Genomic DNA, 16078 nt, shown 5'->3' with positions numbered 1-16078 from the left:
GGTATTTATGGATCTGGAGAAAGTATAGGATAGGGTAAGTAGAGATGCTTTACTGAGGGTTTTAAGAATACATGGTGTATGAGAAAAGCTTTTTAACATTCCTCTTACATATTTTGTATTTTTGTCTCCTCCTTTGCTGAGCTTCCAATGGTACATTCCTATTGAGCAATCTACCATATTCCTTTTCTTCTCTTCCACAGCATTTCTAATCTTCTGTCCACCATGCATTGCCCTTTTTATTCCTGCATGTAATAGCTTTTCTCATACACCATGTATTCTTAAAACCCTCAGTAAAGCATCTCTACTGACCCTATCTTATACTTTCTCCAGATCCATAAATACCCCAAACAAATCCTTCTGTATACTCTTAAGTATTTTTCACATCATTCTTCAAAGCAAACACCTGATCCATAAATCCTCTAACACTCCTGAAACTACATTCTCACCCTCCAACGTGATGCTCTGCGAAGGCAACCACCATCTCAATCTCCATTCTTCCATACAACTTACCAAGAACACTCAACAAGTTTATACCTCAGTATTTCAAACACTTACCTTTGTTTATACAATGGTAATATACATGCATTTATCCAATACTCAGGCACCTTACCATGATCCATACATACAATGAAAATCCTGACTAACCAATCAACAACACAGTCACTCCTTAACCTAAGAAATTTAATTCAACTCCAGCCACCTTGAGTTGAGAATAAATGAAAACAAAAGAAAGGTGAAGCAGGACAAAGGGTCAGGTTAGCTAGGTGTGAGCCTGAATGGAGAAAATCTGGAGGAAATGGACATGGCAACAAATACAACAATGGAAGTGGAAGTGAATCATAGGATGGGTAAGGAGGCAAAGGTTCTGGATGCAATGAAGAATGTGCGCAGAGAGATCACTATCAAGAAAGGCAAAAACGAGTATGTTTGAAAGTATTGTAGTCCTAACATTGTTATGTGGATGTGAGGTATGGGCTATAGCTGAGAATAGTGGAGAGGGATGGGTGTGTTGGAAATTAAATGTCTGAGAACAATATAAAGTGTTAGATGGTTTCGATGAGTAAGTAATAAAAGGGTAAGAAATAGGTGTGGTAATAAGAAGAGTGTAGTTGAGACAGCTGAAAAGTGCCAAAATGGTTTGGATATATGGAGAGACTGAGTGAATAGAGGTTGACCAAGAAAATACAAGTGTCAGAAGTGGAGGGTGCAAAGAGAAGGTGAAGATCAAATTGAAGATGTAAAGATAGAGAGAACTTACAAGAGGGTGAAAGGCATGCATATAACAGAGTCAAATGGTATACAGAGTGCACTGTGCATTCAATGCATGCATGTGAATTGACCAGGGGAAACCACGGACAGGTCTGTGGGGCCTGCTTGTGGATAGGGGGCTGTGTTTTGGTGCATCACACATGACAGCTGGAGAATGAATGTACGAAAATGTGGCCTTCCATTATCTATTCCTGGAGCTGTCTCACTGATACAGGAAGCAGTGGGCATGTTTGAAAGAAAACTACTACTACTACTACTACTACTACTACTACTACTACTACTACAACTACTACTACTACTACTAATAATAATAATAATAATGATAATACTGTGATTTTTATGGACTCCACATGCAAGTGAAACTGCAAAAGAAAAGTCACCTTCAGTGAGACTGTACCATTGTCAACTGATAAAAATGAGTACTATCTTGTTGAGGAACTTCTCACTCAAAAAAGTCCATAATTTTCCTGCACCTAGATCACAGCCTTGAAGCTGCAAGAGCCCCATAAATGAGGTCATTAAGGTTGTTTGATTAGTAAGTTAATTACAATGTTTGAAATACTTTATCCATATTAAACTATTTCCATAAATAAAATGGGCACAAATAATACCCATCTAGATCCACAGAAAATAAATATATAAAATTCTACTAACCACCATCAGCAGAGGAGATCTGGATGAGGGGAGTGTGAGATATTTGGCATACTAGTGTTTTCATAAAGCTACCTTGACTGCTGCACAGGCTCACTTCCCAGATGTGTGACTTCAAGCTGCAATATTACCAATATCAGAACTGTGAAATCAATTACATGAACAGGAAATTACTTAATTTTAGTGATAAAATATCTTTTATGCCACTTCTTGCTTTTGCTGAACAACACCTCCCAGTGTTTAACAAGCCAAGAGACTAGCTCTTGCCACTAGCATGAGATGAGCGAGTAGCTATACCCTATTCCAAGAAGCCTCAATTAAATATCACTCATACATATACCCAACTTCACATTAAATTCCCAACATTTAAATGTGTAGAAGTGCAAAGTGACCAGTTATAAAAAAGAGGAATAAATACAAACATATTAATGTTTAAGTAGGTAGCAGTTGGGAGGCAGCCACAGACCAGAAAGGTACTGCCTGCCAAGGTAACAGGAGGGTCAGTGGCAGCTATGTACTGAACCAGCACTTCTGTGGTTGTCAAGCTGTTCTTCGATCCAAGCAGATGCCTCACCAGTACACAGTGCTGGCAATCTGTCCACAAATATACAATCTCTCCTTGTCACACATTATACTTGACAAACAGTTAACTCTCACAACTCATTCATCCTAACTCAAAATTTCTCTATGGTGAGTGCTTTGTGCTATCCCTGCCTTTTGGCAAAATGGTAGGAGCAATAGATAGAGGTAGTAGGTAGGAACATTAGAGAATTAAGTAGCAACATTTGGTAGAAGCAGTAGATAGGAACATTAGCTGAGAGCTTTAGGAAGAAGTAGTAGGTTGGATCATTAGGTAATAATAGTTGGTGGGAACATTAGGAAGGAGCCTCTGAAAACACTGCACTACAGTTGCCCTCTGCCAGTGGCCTGCTAAGGGTGAGGCACTAAAGGCTAGGAAGCAGCACTGGAGGTCAGCAGCTAGGGCAACTCTTTGGCCATGGCCACCCCCTTTCAGGAAATTCCTAAAGGGAATAGGTGTCAGAGATATAGATAGATAGATATTTATGTGTATATGTAATTTTAACATATATCTGTTGATATACCTATTCATTGAATCATTTCACCAGCCACACCTAGGACTCCATATCTACCTATCACTTTAACTGTTTTGGTCGAGGTGGTGTGCGAAGTGAGAGGGTCAGGGAGAATGGTTTGGTAAACAGAGAAGAGGTAGTGAAAGTTTTGCGGAAGATGAAAGCTGGCAAGGCGGCAGGTTTGGATGGTATTGCAGTGGAATTTATTAAAAAAGGGGGAGACTATGTTGTTAACTGGTTGGTGAGGATATTCATTGTATGTATGCCTCATGGGGAGGTGCCTGAGGGTTGGCGGAATGCATGCATAGTGCCATTGTACATAGGCAAAGGGGGTAAAGGTGACTGTTCAAATTACAGAGGAATAAGCTTGTTGAGTATTCCTGGGAAATTATATGGGAGAGTATTGATTGAGAGGGTGAAGGCATGTACAGAGCATTAGACTGGGGAAGAGCAGTGTGGTTTCAGAAGTGGTAGAGGATGTGTCGATCAGGTGTTTGCTTTGAAGAATGTATTTTATTTATCTATTATACTTTGTTGCTGTCTCCTGCATTAGTGAGGTAGCGCATGTAAACAGACAAAAGAATGGACCAACCCACCCACATACACATGTATATACATACACATCAACTTATGCACATATACATACCTATACATTTCAACGTATACAAATATATACATACACAGACATATACATATATACACATGTACATAATTCATACTTGCTGCCTTTATCCATTCCCGTTGCCACCCTGCCACACATGAAATGACAATCCCCTCCCCCTCATGCGCGCGAAGCAGCACTAGGAAAAGACAACAAAGGCCACATTCGTTCACACTCAGTCTCTAACTGTCATGTATAATGCATCAAAACAACCACTCTCACCGCTTTGAAACGTGAGAAATACTTAGAAAAACAGATAGATTTGTATGTAGCATTTATGGATCTGGAGAAGGCACATGACAGAGTTGATAGAGATGCTCTGTGGAACGTATTAAGAGTATATGGTGTAGGAGGAAAGTTGCTAGAAGCAGTGAAAAGTTTTAATCGAGGATGTAAGGTATATGCAGGAGTAGGAAGAGAGGAAAGTAATTGGTTCCCAATGAATGTTGGTTTGCGGCAAGGGTGTATGATGTCTCGATGGTTGTTTAATTTGTTTATGGATGGGGTTGTTAGGGAGGTGAATGCAAGAGTTTTGGAGAGAGGGGCAAGTATGCAGTCTGTTGTGGATGAGAGGGCTTGGGAAGTGAGTCAGTTGTTCGCTGATGATACAGCACTGGTGGCTGATTCAGATAAGAAACTGCAGAAGCTGGTGACTGAATTTTGTAAAGGTGTGTGAAAGAAGAAAGCTGAGAGTAAATAAGAATAAGAGCAAGGTTATCAGCTTCAGTAGGGTTGAGGGACAAGTAAATTGGGAGGTAAGTTTGAATGGAGAAAATCTGAAGGAAGTGAAGTGTTTTAGATATTTGGGAGTGGATTTTGCAGCAGATGGAACCATGGAAGCAGAAGTGAGTCACAGGGTGGGGGAAAGGACGAAGGTTCTGGGAGCGTTGAAGAATGTGTGGAAGGCGCAAACATTATCTCGGAAAGCAAAAATGGGTATGTTTGAAGGAATAGTGGTTCCAACAATGTTATGTGGATGCGAGGCGTGGGCTATATATAGGGTTGTGCAGAGGAAGGTGGATATGTTGGAAATGAGATGTTTGAGGGCAATATGTGGTGTGAGGTGGTTTGATCAAGTAAGTAATGAAAGGGTATGAGAGATGTGTGGTAATAAAAAGAGTGGTTGAGAGAGCAGAAGAGGGTGTATTGAAATGGGGTGGTCACATGGAGAATGAATGAGGAAAGACTGACAAAGAGGACATATATGTGTTGGAGGTGGAGGGAACGAGGAGGAGTGGGAGACCAACTTGGAGGTGGAAGGATGGAGTGAAAAAGATTTTGAGTGATTGGGGCCTGAACATGCAGGAGGGTGAAAGGCATGCTGGGAATAGTGTGAATTGGAACGATGCGGTATACCGGGGTCAATGTGCTGTCAATGGACTGAACCAGGGCATCTGGGGTAAACCATGGAAAGTTTTGTGGGGCCTAGATGTGGAAAGGGAGCTGTGGTTTTGGTGCAATACACATGACAGCTAGAGACTGAGAGTGAACAAATGTGGCCTTTGTTGTCTTTTCCTAGCACTACCTCGTGCATGCGTGTCAGGGGAGGGGGGTGCCATTTTATGTGTGGCAAGGTGGCGACAGGAATGGATGAGGGCAGCAAGTATGAATATGTACATATGTATATATGTATATGTCTATGTATGTAGATGTATGTATACGTTAAAATGTACAGGTATGTATATGTGCATATGTGGGCATGTATGTATATACATGTGTATGTGGGAGGGTTGGTCCATTCTTTTGTCTGTTTCCTTGTGCTACCTTGCTAACACAGGAGACAGTGATAAAGTATAATAAAAAATATAAATACTACCCATCCATTTGTGTCACTATTTATACATATTCTCACCTGGGCATCCTCAACACCTTTTTCAGGTTCACTCCATATATCATCTACTGCCTTCCCTATCATTACGTGGCACATATGCACCTATTAACAAGCCCAACCTGGATTGATACGATTGATGAAAATGACATGAAACATAGCTTGAAAAGGCTTCAGTAAACCTTCTAAACAGTTGAGAAAGCATACATGTCTATTCATAGTAAACTGTCTATTTCTAAAATGAGGACAAGGTGGTGGAACAGTGAAATAAGAAAGTGCCTGTTGTCTAAGAAAGTAGCTCATATGAAACTTACAGAATCCAATGACCAACATGATATTATGAAAATTTGCGTAAAGAATGTAAGAAAGTTCTATGACAAAGTAAATGTAAAATGAAGTCCACATTACTGAAAAATATTTGGTTTAGAAGTGGAGAGAGACTGTTTAGTTGGGGTGTGACTTTGAATGGAGACAACTTAAAGGAATGTAACCAGCAACCTAAAAACACAGCTGGATAACACAGCATGCATCACAATCACCCATAAATCATCGAAGAGAAAGTGTGTGCAAGGGAGGCACGTAAGGATAGGGATAAGTGGAAACTCTTGCCATGGTCACCCCAAGACGGATATCCAAAATATATATAGATAAACAGAGTGTAACTGCAGCCTCAGGGAAGGAAGTGTGGTCTACATGATATAAACTGAAGTTAATTTCATAATACAAGGAACAATTTCACTTCTATCAGTATTTATATCTATGAAAAAAGGTTTTTCATTTATCATTATTTAAACACTGTTATGTGTTTGCTTTGAAGAATATATGTGAGAAATACTTAGAAAAGCAAATGGATTTGTATGTAGCATTTATGGATCTGGAGAAGGCATATGATAGAGTTGATAGAGATGCTCTGTGGAAGGTATTAAGAATATATGGTGTGGGTGGCAAGTTGTTAGAAGCAGTGAAAAGTTTTTATCGAGGATGTAAGGCATGTGTACGTGTAGGAAGAGAGGAAAGTGATTGGTTCTCAGTGAATGTAGGTTTGCGGCAGGGGTGTGTGATGTCTCCATGGTTGTTTAATTTGTTTATGGATGGGGTTGTTAGGGAGGTGAATGCAAGAGTTTTGGAAAGAGGGGCAAGAATGAAGTCTGTTGTGGATGAGAGAGCTTGGGAAGTGAGTCAGTTGTTGTTCGCTGATGATACAGCGCTGGTGGCTGATTCATGTGAGAAACTGCAGAAGCTGGTGACTGAGTTTGGTAAAGTGTGTGAAAGAAGAAAGTTAAGAGTAAATGTAAATATGAGCAAGGTTATTAGGTACAGTAGGGTTGAGGGTCAAGTCAACTGGGAGGTAAGTTTGAATGGAGAAAAACTGGAGGAAGTAAAGTGTTTTAGATATCTGGGAGTGGATCTGGCAGCAGATGGAACCATGGAAGCAGAAGTGAATCATAGGGTGGGGGAGGGGGCGAAAATTCTGGGAGCCTTGAAGAATGTGTGGAAGTCGAGAACATTATCTCAGAAAGCAAAAATGGGTATGTTTGAAGGAATAGTGGTTACAACAATGTTGTATGGTTGCGAGGCGTGGGCTATGGATAGAGTTGGGCGCAGGAGGGTGGATGTGCTGGAAATGAGATGTTTGAGGACAATGTGTGGTGTGAGGTGGTTTGATCGAGTAAGTAACGTAAGGGTAAGAGAGATGTGTGGAAATAAAAAGAGCGTGGTTGAGAGAGCAGAAGAGGGTGTTTTGAAATGGTTTGGGCACATGGAGAGAATGAGTGAGGAAAGATTGACCAAGAGGATAAATGTGTCGGAGGTGGAGGGAACGAGGAGAAGTGGGAGACCAAATTGGAGGTGGAAAGATGGAGTGAAAAAGATTTTGTGTGATCAGGGCCTGAACATGCAGGAGGGTGAAAGGCGGGCAAGGAATAGAGTGAATTGGATCGATGTGGTATACTGGGGTTGACGTGCTGTCAGTGGATTGAATCAGGGCATGTGAAGCGTCTGGGGTAAACCATGGAAAGCTGTGTAGGTATGTATATTTGCGTGTGTGGACGTGTATGTATATACATGTGTATGGGGGTGGGTTGGGCCATTTCTTTCGTCTATATCCTTGCGCTACCTCGCAAACGCGGGAGACAGCGACAAAAAAAAAAAAAATGATAATGAAAATAATATATTAATTATACTCATACGTAAAATATACTTGAATGACATGCATAGAATGCATGAAATCACAGATTGCAAAGCTACAGTGTAATGTATTCAAATGTATGTAGAATGAAATCAAACCAAGAAAAATCCCACAATCATCATATCCATACATAAACAAGAAGTATCCATGCCACAAGCCAGGGATCCACCTCACCAACTCAATACCCATCCACCCCAATCTAGAGGCAAGCAAACTACAACTAGGGGGATTCTATTCAACTGCATATGATAATAAGATGTGAGAAAATGAGGCCATATCTTAATTTTTTACTAGCATTATCATGCTAATACAGGAAATTACCAACAATTATGTATGAATGAATTACTGATGGAGATATTCCAAACAGGAATTTTTTTCACACTGGGTGAGTGTCATTTGAGATGCATGTTGCAGTTTAATGGTTAAACAAAAGAGGTGAGCAAAATAATTGAGCTACCTTACTATTACTTCTAAACATCTTCAGAAAAACTTTTATCTTATCAATTATCTAGGCTTTCTCTTTCATATCGTTTAACTGTTTCACTGTGCTAATCAAGTTGGAATTTCTCTTGTCATTATCCATGGTGACAGACTTTTTTCCATGGCTGCTGAAAATTTTTTCTTATATCATGGACGTCAACAGTGGTGCTCAGAACTCTAAGCAACTAAAAGAAATCAGCTGCACTGTCATCTGGCAGAGGGACCAAGAATGATGTAAGCATAAACAATCTTCGGTTAATAACACCAGTGCACCCACATGAATGAAAGTCTGTGTTTTTCCTTGTATTTGCATCATAATGTCAGCAAGTTATAGGCACCATTACATCCAAATATACAGTAGGAATGAGATCAATAACAGCATACCTTTCCAATGCCATAGCATTCCTTACTTACACTTCTCCAATGGTAAACATTTTTTCCTCCCTTCCAGTTTCCTATGATTGCTAGGAGGAAGAGGCCAGTGACACAATAGGATATTGAGAACATTCTCCCATTATAAAACTTAGAGGATGAAGAGTTATGATTCACATAACATAGGGGTGATGAGGATGAAAGTCAGCCACAACCAAGATCATTAACCAGTGCAGTAGTGGGTCAGACATATCATTATAAGTGGTCACAGCTATTCAATGTTTAAAAGAAAACCTCACAAAAGGTGAAAGTTGTCATGGATTTCATAAGTACACATAAAATGACTGGATAGCAAATTGTATGTCATTCTAGTGCTTCCAGTAACTTTTCCCTGATAACACTACTGAACATCCTAATAAAGAGATTAGCAAGTAATTATCATAAACACAAATCTTTCATATCAAATTGTTTAGTCATCTGATATAACAAAATGAATCTCTTTATGCTTCTAACTACTATCAAGGAATGATTGAGACAAATTTTTCCCATCCAATTGTATAACCATTTGATAAAACAAAATAAATCTCTTTATGCTTCTAACTTTTCATTCTGTAACCTGATACTGTATGATATATTTCAATACTTTTACTATGTAAGAAGATCATAAGTTGCTATATATGGCATTACTATTTTTCTTTATTATATCAAACTTAATCGCCATCTCCCACTTTAGCGAGGTAGCACAAGGAAACAGAAGAAAGAATGGCCCAACCCACCCACACGCATATGTATACACATAAATGCCCACACACGCACATATACATACCTATACATTTCAACGTATACATACATATACATACACATACATGTATTCATACTTGCTGCCTTCATCCATTCCCTTCGCCACCCCACCATACATGAAATAGCACCTCCTCCCGCCCACAAGGTAGCACTAGGAAAAGACAAAAAAGGCCACATTCGTTCACACTCAGTCTCTAGCTGTCATGTGTAATGCACCAAAACCACAGCTCCCTTTCCACATCCAGGCCCCACAAAACTTTCCATGGTTTACCCCAGATGCTTCACATGACCTGGTTCAATCCAATGACAGCACGTCAATCCCAGTATACCACATCGTTCCAATTCACTCCATTCCCCATACATCTTTCACCCTCCAGTATGTTCAGGCCCCAATCACAAAATCTTTTTCATTTCATCCCTCCACCTCCAATTTGGTCTCCCGACTCTCTTCACATTACTATTTGTTGTTAGTAATTTTCATACTGATCATTTTCCTAAAAATAGTGAAAAATTTGTAGAAATGTAATATGACTAATGACTCAGTCATACATTTAATTTCTACACGCACACACATATATAAAAAAATCACTATAAAATATTTGCTTCACAAATGTTAATGCCATATACATCAATTTATGATCATACAAAGTATTATTATTATTTATTTTATTATACTTTGTCGCTGTCTCCCGCGTTTGCGAGGTAGCGCAAGGAAACAGACGAAAGAAATGGCCCAACCCCCCCCCATACACATGTACATACATACGTCCACACACGCAAATATACATACCTACACAGCTTTCCATGGTTTACCCCAGACGCTTCACATGCCCTGCTTCAATCCACTGACAGCACGTCAACCCCGGTATACCACACCGCTCCAATTCACTCTATTCCTTGCCCTCCTTTCACCCTCCTGCATGTTCAGGCCCCGATCACACAAAATCTTTTTCACTCCATCTTTCCACCTCCAATTTGGTCTCCCTCTTCTCCTTGTTCCCTCCACCTCCGACACATATATCCTCTTGGTCAATCTTTCCTCACTCATACTCTCCATGTGCCCAAACCACTTCAAAACACCCTCTTCTGCTCTCTCAACCACGCTCTTTTTATTTCCACACATCTCTCTTACCCTTACGTTACTCACTCGATCAAACCACCTCACTCCACACATTGTCCTCAAACATCTCATTTCCAGCACATTCATCCTCCTGCGCACAACTCTATCCATAGCCCACGCCTCGCAACCATACAACATTGTTGGAACCACTATTCCTTCAAACATACCCATTTTTGCTTTCTGAGATAATGTTCTCGACTTCCACACATTCTTCAAGGCCCCCAGGATTTTCGCTCCCTCCCCCACCCTATGATCCACTTCCGCTTCCATGGTTCCATCCGCTGCCAGATCCACTCCCAGATATCTAAAACACTTCACTTCCTCCAGTTTTTCTCCATTTAAACTCACCTCCCAATTGACTTGACCCTCAACCCTACTGTACCTAATAACCTTGCTCTTATTCACATTTACTCTTAACTTTCTTCTTCCACACACTTTTCCAAACTCAGTCACCAGCTTCTGCAGTTTCTCACATGAATCAGCCACCAGCGCTGTATCATCAGCAAACAACAACTGACTCACTTCCCAAGCTCTCTCATGTATAAAAGAAAGAGACAGGAGGTCAAGAGAAAGGTGCAAGAGGTGAAAAAAAGGGCAAATGAGAGTTGGGGTGAGAGAGTATCATTAAATTTTAGGGAGAATAAAAAGATGTTCTGGAAGGAGGTAAATAAAGTGCGTAAGACAAGGGAGCAAATGGGAGCTTCGGTGAAGGGCGCAAGTGGGGAGGTGATAACAAGTTGTGGTGATGTGAGAAGGAGATGGAGTGAGTATTTTGAAGGTTTGTTGAATGTGTTTGATGATAGAGTGGCAGATATAGGGTGTTTTGGTCGAGGTGGTGTGCAAAGTGAGAGGGTTAGGGAAAATGATTTGGTAAACAGAGAAGAGGTAGTGAAAGCTTTGCGGAAGATGAAAGCCGGCAAGGCAGCAGGTTTGGATGGTATTGCAGAGGAATTTATTAAAAAAGGGGGTGACTGTATTGTTGACTGGTTGGTAAGGTTATTTAATGTATGTATGACTCATGGTGAGGTGCCTGAGGATTGGCGGAATGCGTGCATAGTGCCATTGTACAAAGGCAAAGGGGATAAGAGTGAGTGCTCAAATTACAGAGGTATAAGTTTGTTGAGTATTCCTGGTAAATTATATGGGAGGGTATTGATTGAGAGGGTGAAGGCATGTACAGAGCATCAGATTGGGGAAGAGCAGTGTGGTTTCAGAAGTGGTAGAGGATGTGTGGATCAGGTGTTTGCTTTGAAGAATGTATGTGAGAAATACTTAGAAAAGCAAATGGATTTGTATGTAGCATTTATGGATCTGGAGAAGGCATATGATAGAGTTGATAGAGATGCTCTGTGGAAGGTATTAAGAATATATGGTGTGGGAGGAAAGTTGTTAGAAGCAGTGAAAAGTTTTTATCGAGGATGTAAGGCATGTGTACGTGTAGGAAGAGAGGAAAGTGATTGGTTCTCAGTGAATGTAGGTTTGCGGCAGGGGTGTGTGATGTCTCCATGGTTGTTTAATTTGTTTATGGATGGGGTTGTTAGGGAGGTAAATGCAAGAGTTTTGGAAAGAGGGGCAAGTATGAAGTCTGTTGGGGATGAGAGAGCTTGGGAAGATCATACAAAGTATTCATATTTTATTTATTCTACTTAGACGCTGTCTCCCATGTTAGCGAGGTAGCGTAAGGAAACAGACGAAAGAATGGCCCAACCCACCCATATACACCTGTATATACATACATGTCCACATACGCACGTATACATACCTATACATTTCAACATATACATATACATACATAAGCATATACATATATACGTACTCATGTACATATTCATACTTGCTGCCTTCATCCATTCCTGTTGCCACCCCGCCACACATGAAATGGCACCCTCCCCCTTTCCCCGCACACGCACAAGGTAGTGCTAGGAAAAGACAACAAAGGCCACATTCGTTCACACTCAGTCTCTGGCTGTCATGTGTAATGCACCAAAACCACAGCTCCCTTTCCACATCCAGGCCCAACAAAACTTTCCATGGTTAACCCAGACACTTCACATGCCATGGCTCAATCCACTGAAAGCACATCGACCCTGGTATACCACATCGTTCCAGTTCATTCTATTCCTTGCACACCTTTCACTCTCCTGTATGTTCAGGCCCCGATTGCTCAAAATCTTTTTCACTCCATCCTTCCACCTCCAATTTTGCCTCCCACTTCTCCTTGTTCCCTCTATCTCTGACACACATATCCTCTTTGTCAATCATACTAAGTACAAGTATCAAAAATTGTCATTCACTACTAAAAACTTCATTTTCTGATGGTGAAATGACACTTATGGGGAATGTCTTTGGAGACAAAATCTGACGTGAGAGGGTTAAATCTACAAAGGCAAAGATCATTTCTCTCAGAGAAACTCGAAATTCTGCAAAGTCTACTTTCTTGAATTAACTTCTATTCTAAGATGGATACCCAAAGTTTCATCTCCTAACAGAATGTTTCCACACTTATGTCTTATTATGGTGTAATGCAGATACACCCACAGTGTGATTCCTACACTATAACTCAAAACAGAAGTATGTGATGTAACTGTTGCACTGAGACACCTCAGTTCACAAATGGAGGATTCTTAGCATCTGATGGCTGAGGAGAAAGTAATCAATGTGTAAGGTTTACCATTTTTCATTTTCCATTGTATGAAGTCTATGCTGTTGGGAAAATTCCACAGTTCCATGTTTCTCCACTTTATTATCAAGCACAAAATTTATCACAAAATGAAAAAATTGGAATATGTAAACACATTAAGGAGTACTGCACTATGCTTATAAAAAACATAAAGCCTGAAGAACCATGTATGGCATACTAACCTGTTAAGTAACTGATGAATGCTCAATGTTTCAAGTTTAAAGGAAAAGGTGTATGAAGAGCTAAATTCCTCTCCTTTCAGCTGCTTCAGCACCTGTCAAAATTATATTAAATCACATATAAAAATACTCTAATTGTTAGTCTTGCAGTTAGACTGAAGACAACAATTGCTAAAAACCCATTTCAAGGAAAGTGGATATTAAGAAGTGATACCAATTCAATATGGAGAGAAAGAGTGGAAATAAATCCATTTTTTAATACAAAATTGAACACCATTTCTAACCTGATGGTCAACACTCAATCTCCCCTAGTGTTTCTTCACACAAGTCTCTCTTCCAAGCTCATATTTCCACCACCCTCTTCTCACTCACATCATTTCCTCTTTTCCAAATGCCTCAATAAATCTTCATCCTTGCCTCCACCAGACAATAATTAGACATCACACTAACTGTCCCTCTCAGCACATTCACAGCTAAGTGTTTCGCTCTTGCATGCCTATCAATTAGTGTGTAATCCAGTAATACCCATAAACCATCTTTCCGGCTCACCCATGTATACTTATGTATGTCCCACTTTTTAAATAAAGTATTCCCAGTCAACAGTCCTTTCTCAGCACACAACCCTACAAGCTATTCACCATCACATTCCCACAAGTGCTTCAGTAGTGCTGCCCATTCCTTAGCTCACAACCTCACATCAACCCTTGACTCTAACCCTAAGAAAATTCCCAGACCATTCTTTCCCCATACCTATGAGCTTTGTTACACAGGTTATATTTTTTTTTATAATATACTTTGTCGCTGTCTCCCGCGTTAGTGAGGTAGCACAAGGAAACAGACGAAAGAATGGCCCAACCCACCCACATACACATGCATATACATAAACGCCAACACACACACATATACATACCTATACATTTCATTCTTCATCATATACATACATATACATATATACATATTTATTTTATCTATTTTGCTTTATTGCTGTCTCCTGCGTTAGCGAGGTAGCGCAAGGAAACAGACGAAAGAATGGCCCAACCCGCCCACATACACATGTATATACATACACATCCACACACGCAAATATACATACCTATACATCTCAATGTACACATATATATATACACACACAGACATATACATATATACACATGTACATAATTCATACTGTCTGCATTTATTTGTTCCCATCGCCACCTCGCCACACATAGAATAACAACCCCCTCCCCCCACATGTGTGCGAGGTAGCGCTAGGAAAAGACACCAAAGGCCCCATTCGTTCACACTCAGTCTCTAGCTGTCATGTAATAATGCACCGAAACCACAGTTCCCTTTCCACATCCAGGCCCCACACAACTTTCCATGGTTTACCCCAGATGCTTCACATGCCCTGGTTCAATCCACTGACAGCACGTCGACCCTGGTATACCACATCGTTCCAATTCACTCTATTCTTTGCACGCCTTTCATCCTCCTGCATGCTCAGGCCCCGATCACTCAAAATCTTTTTCACTCCGTCTTTCCACCTAAAATTTGGTCTCCCACTTCTCCTCGTTCCCTCCACCTCTGACGCATATATTCTCTCGGTCAATCTTTCCTCACTCATTCTCTCCATGTGGCCAAACCATTTCAAAACACCCTCTTCTGCTCTCTCAACCACACTCTTTTTATTTCCACACATCTCTCTTACCCTTACATTACTTACTCGATCAAACCACCTCACACCACATACTGTCCTCAAACATCTCATTTCCAGCACATCCACCCTCCTGCGCGCAACTCTATCCATAGCCCACGCCTCGCAACCATACAACATTGTTGGAACCACTATTCCTTCAAACATACCCATTTTTGCTTTCTGAGATAATGTTCTCGACTTCCAAACATTCTTCAAGGCTCCCAGAATTTTCGCCCCCTCCCCCACCCTATGATTCACTTCCGCTTCCATGGTTCCATCCGCTGCCAGATCCACTCCCAGATATTTAAAACACTGTACTTCCTCCAGTTTTTCTCCATTCAAACTTACCTCCCAATTGACTTGACCCTCAACCCTACTGTACCTAATAACCTTGCTCTTATTCACATTTACTCTTAACTTTCTTTTTTCACACACTTTACCAAACTCAGTCACCAGCTTCTGCAGTGTCTTACATGAATCTGCCACCAGCGCTATATCATCAGCGAACAACAACTGACTCACTTCTCAAGGTCTCTCATTCACAACAGACTGCATACTTGCCCCTCTTTCCAAAACCCTTGTATTCACCTCCAAAACCCTTGCAGGTGAATGCATACATATATACACATGTACATATTCATACATGCTGCCTTCATCCATTCCCTCCGCCACCCTGCCACATATGAAATGGCACCCGCCTACCCCCACGTGCCCACGAGGTAGTGCTAGGAAAAGACAACAAGGCCACATTTGTTCACACTCAGTCTCTAGCTGTCATGTGTAATGCGCACCAAAACCACAGCTCCCTTGCCACATCCAGGCCCCACAAAACTTTCCATGGTTTACCCGAGACCCTTCACATGCCCTGGTTCAATCTATTGACAGCACATCAACCCTGGTATACCATATCGTTCCAATTCACTCTATTCCTTGCACGCTTTTCACCCTCCCGCATGTGCAGGCCCCAATCGCTCAAAATCTTTTTCACCCCATCCTTCCACCTCCACTTTGGTCTCCCACTTCTCCTCATTCCCTCAACCTCTGACACATATATCCTCTTTGTCAATCTTTTCTCAC

The 16078-nt window shown here is 40.8% G+C and overlaps 1 protein-coding gene across 1 annotated transcript in view; it reads right to left on the bottom strand.

Annotated features, from left to right (window-relative positions):
* Positions 1–16078, bottom strand: part of Zwilch (zwilch kinetochore protein) — an 85426-nt gene that overhangs the window by 13563 nt on the left and 55785 nt on the right. The window contains exons 13-14 of the mRNA XM_071684536.1: positions 13327–13418; positions 1924–2039 (exon numbers count right to left, since the gene is read on the bottom strand). Coding sequence (XP_071540637.1) covers positions 1924–2039; positions 13327–13418 — 208 coding nt within the window. The remainder of the gene's footprint in view (positions 1–1923; positions 2040–13326; positions 13419–16078) is intronic.

Source organism: Panulirus ornatus, chromosome 3, assembly GCF_036320965.1.
Source record: "Panulirus ornatus isolate Po-2019 chromosome 3, ASM3632096v1, whole genome shotgun sequence".
NCBI lineage: Eukaryota > Metazoa > Arthropoda > Malacostraca > Decapoda > Palinuridae > Panulirus > Panulirus ornatus.
The sequence above is the reverse complement of the archived record's forward strand: the minus strand, read 5'-3'. Positions and strand labels throughout refer to the sequence as shown.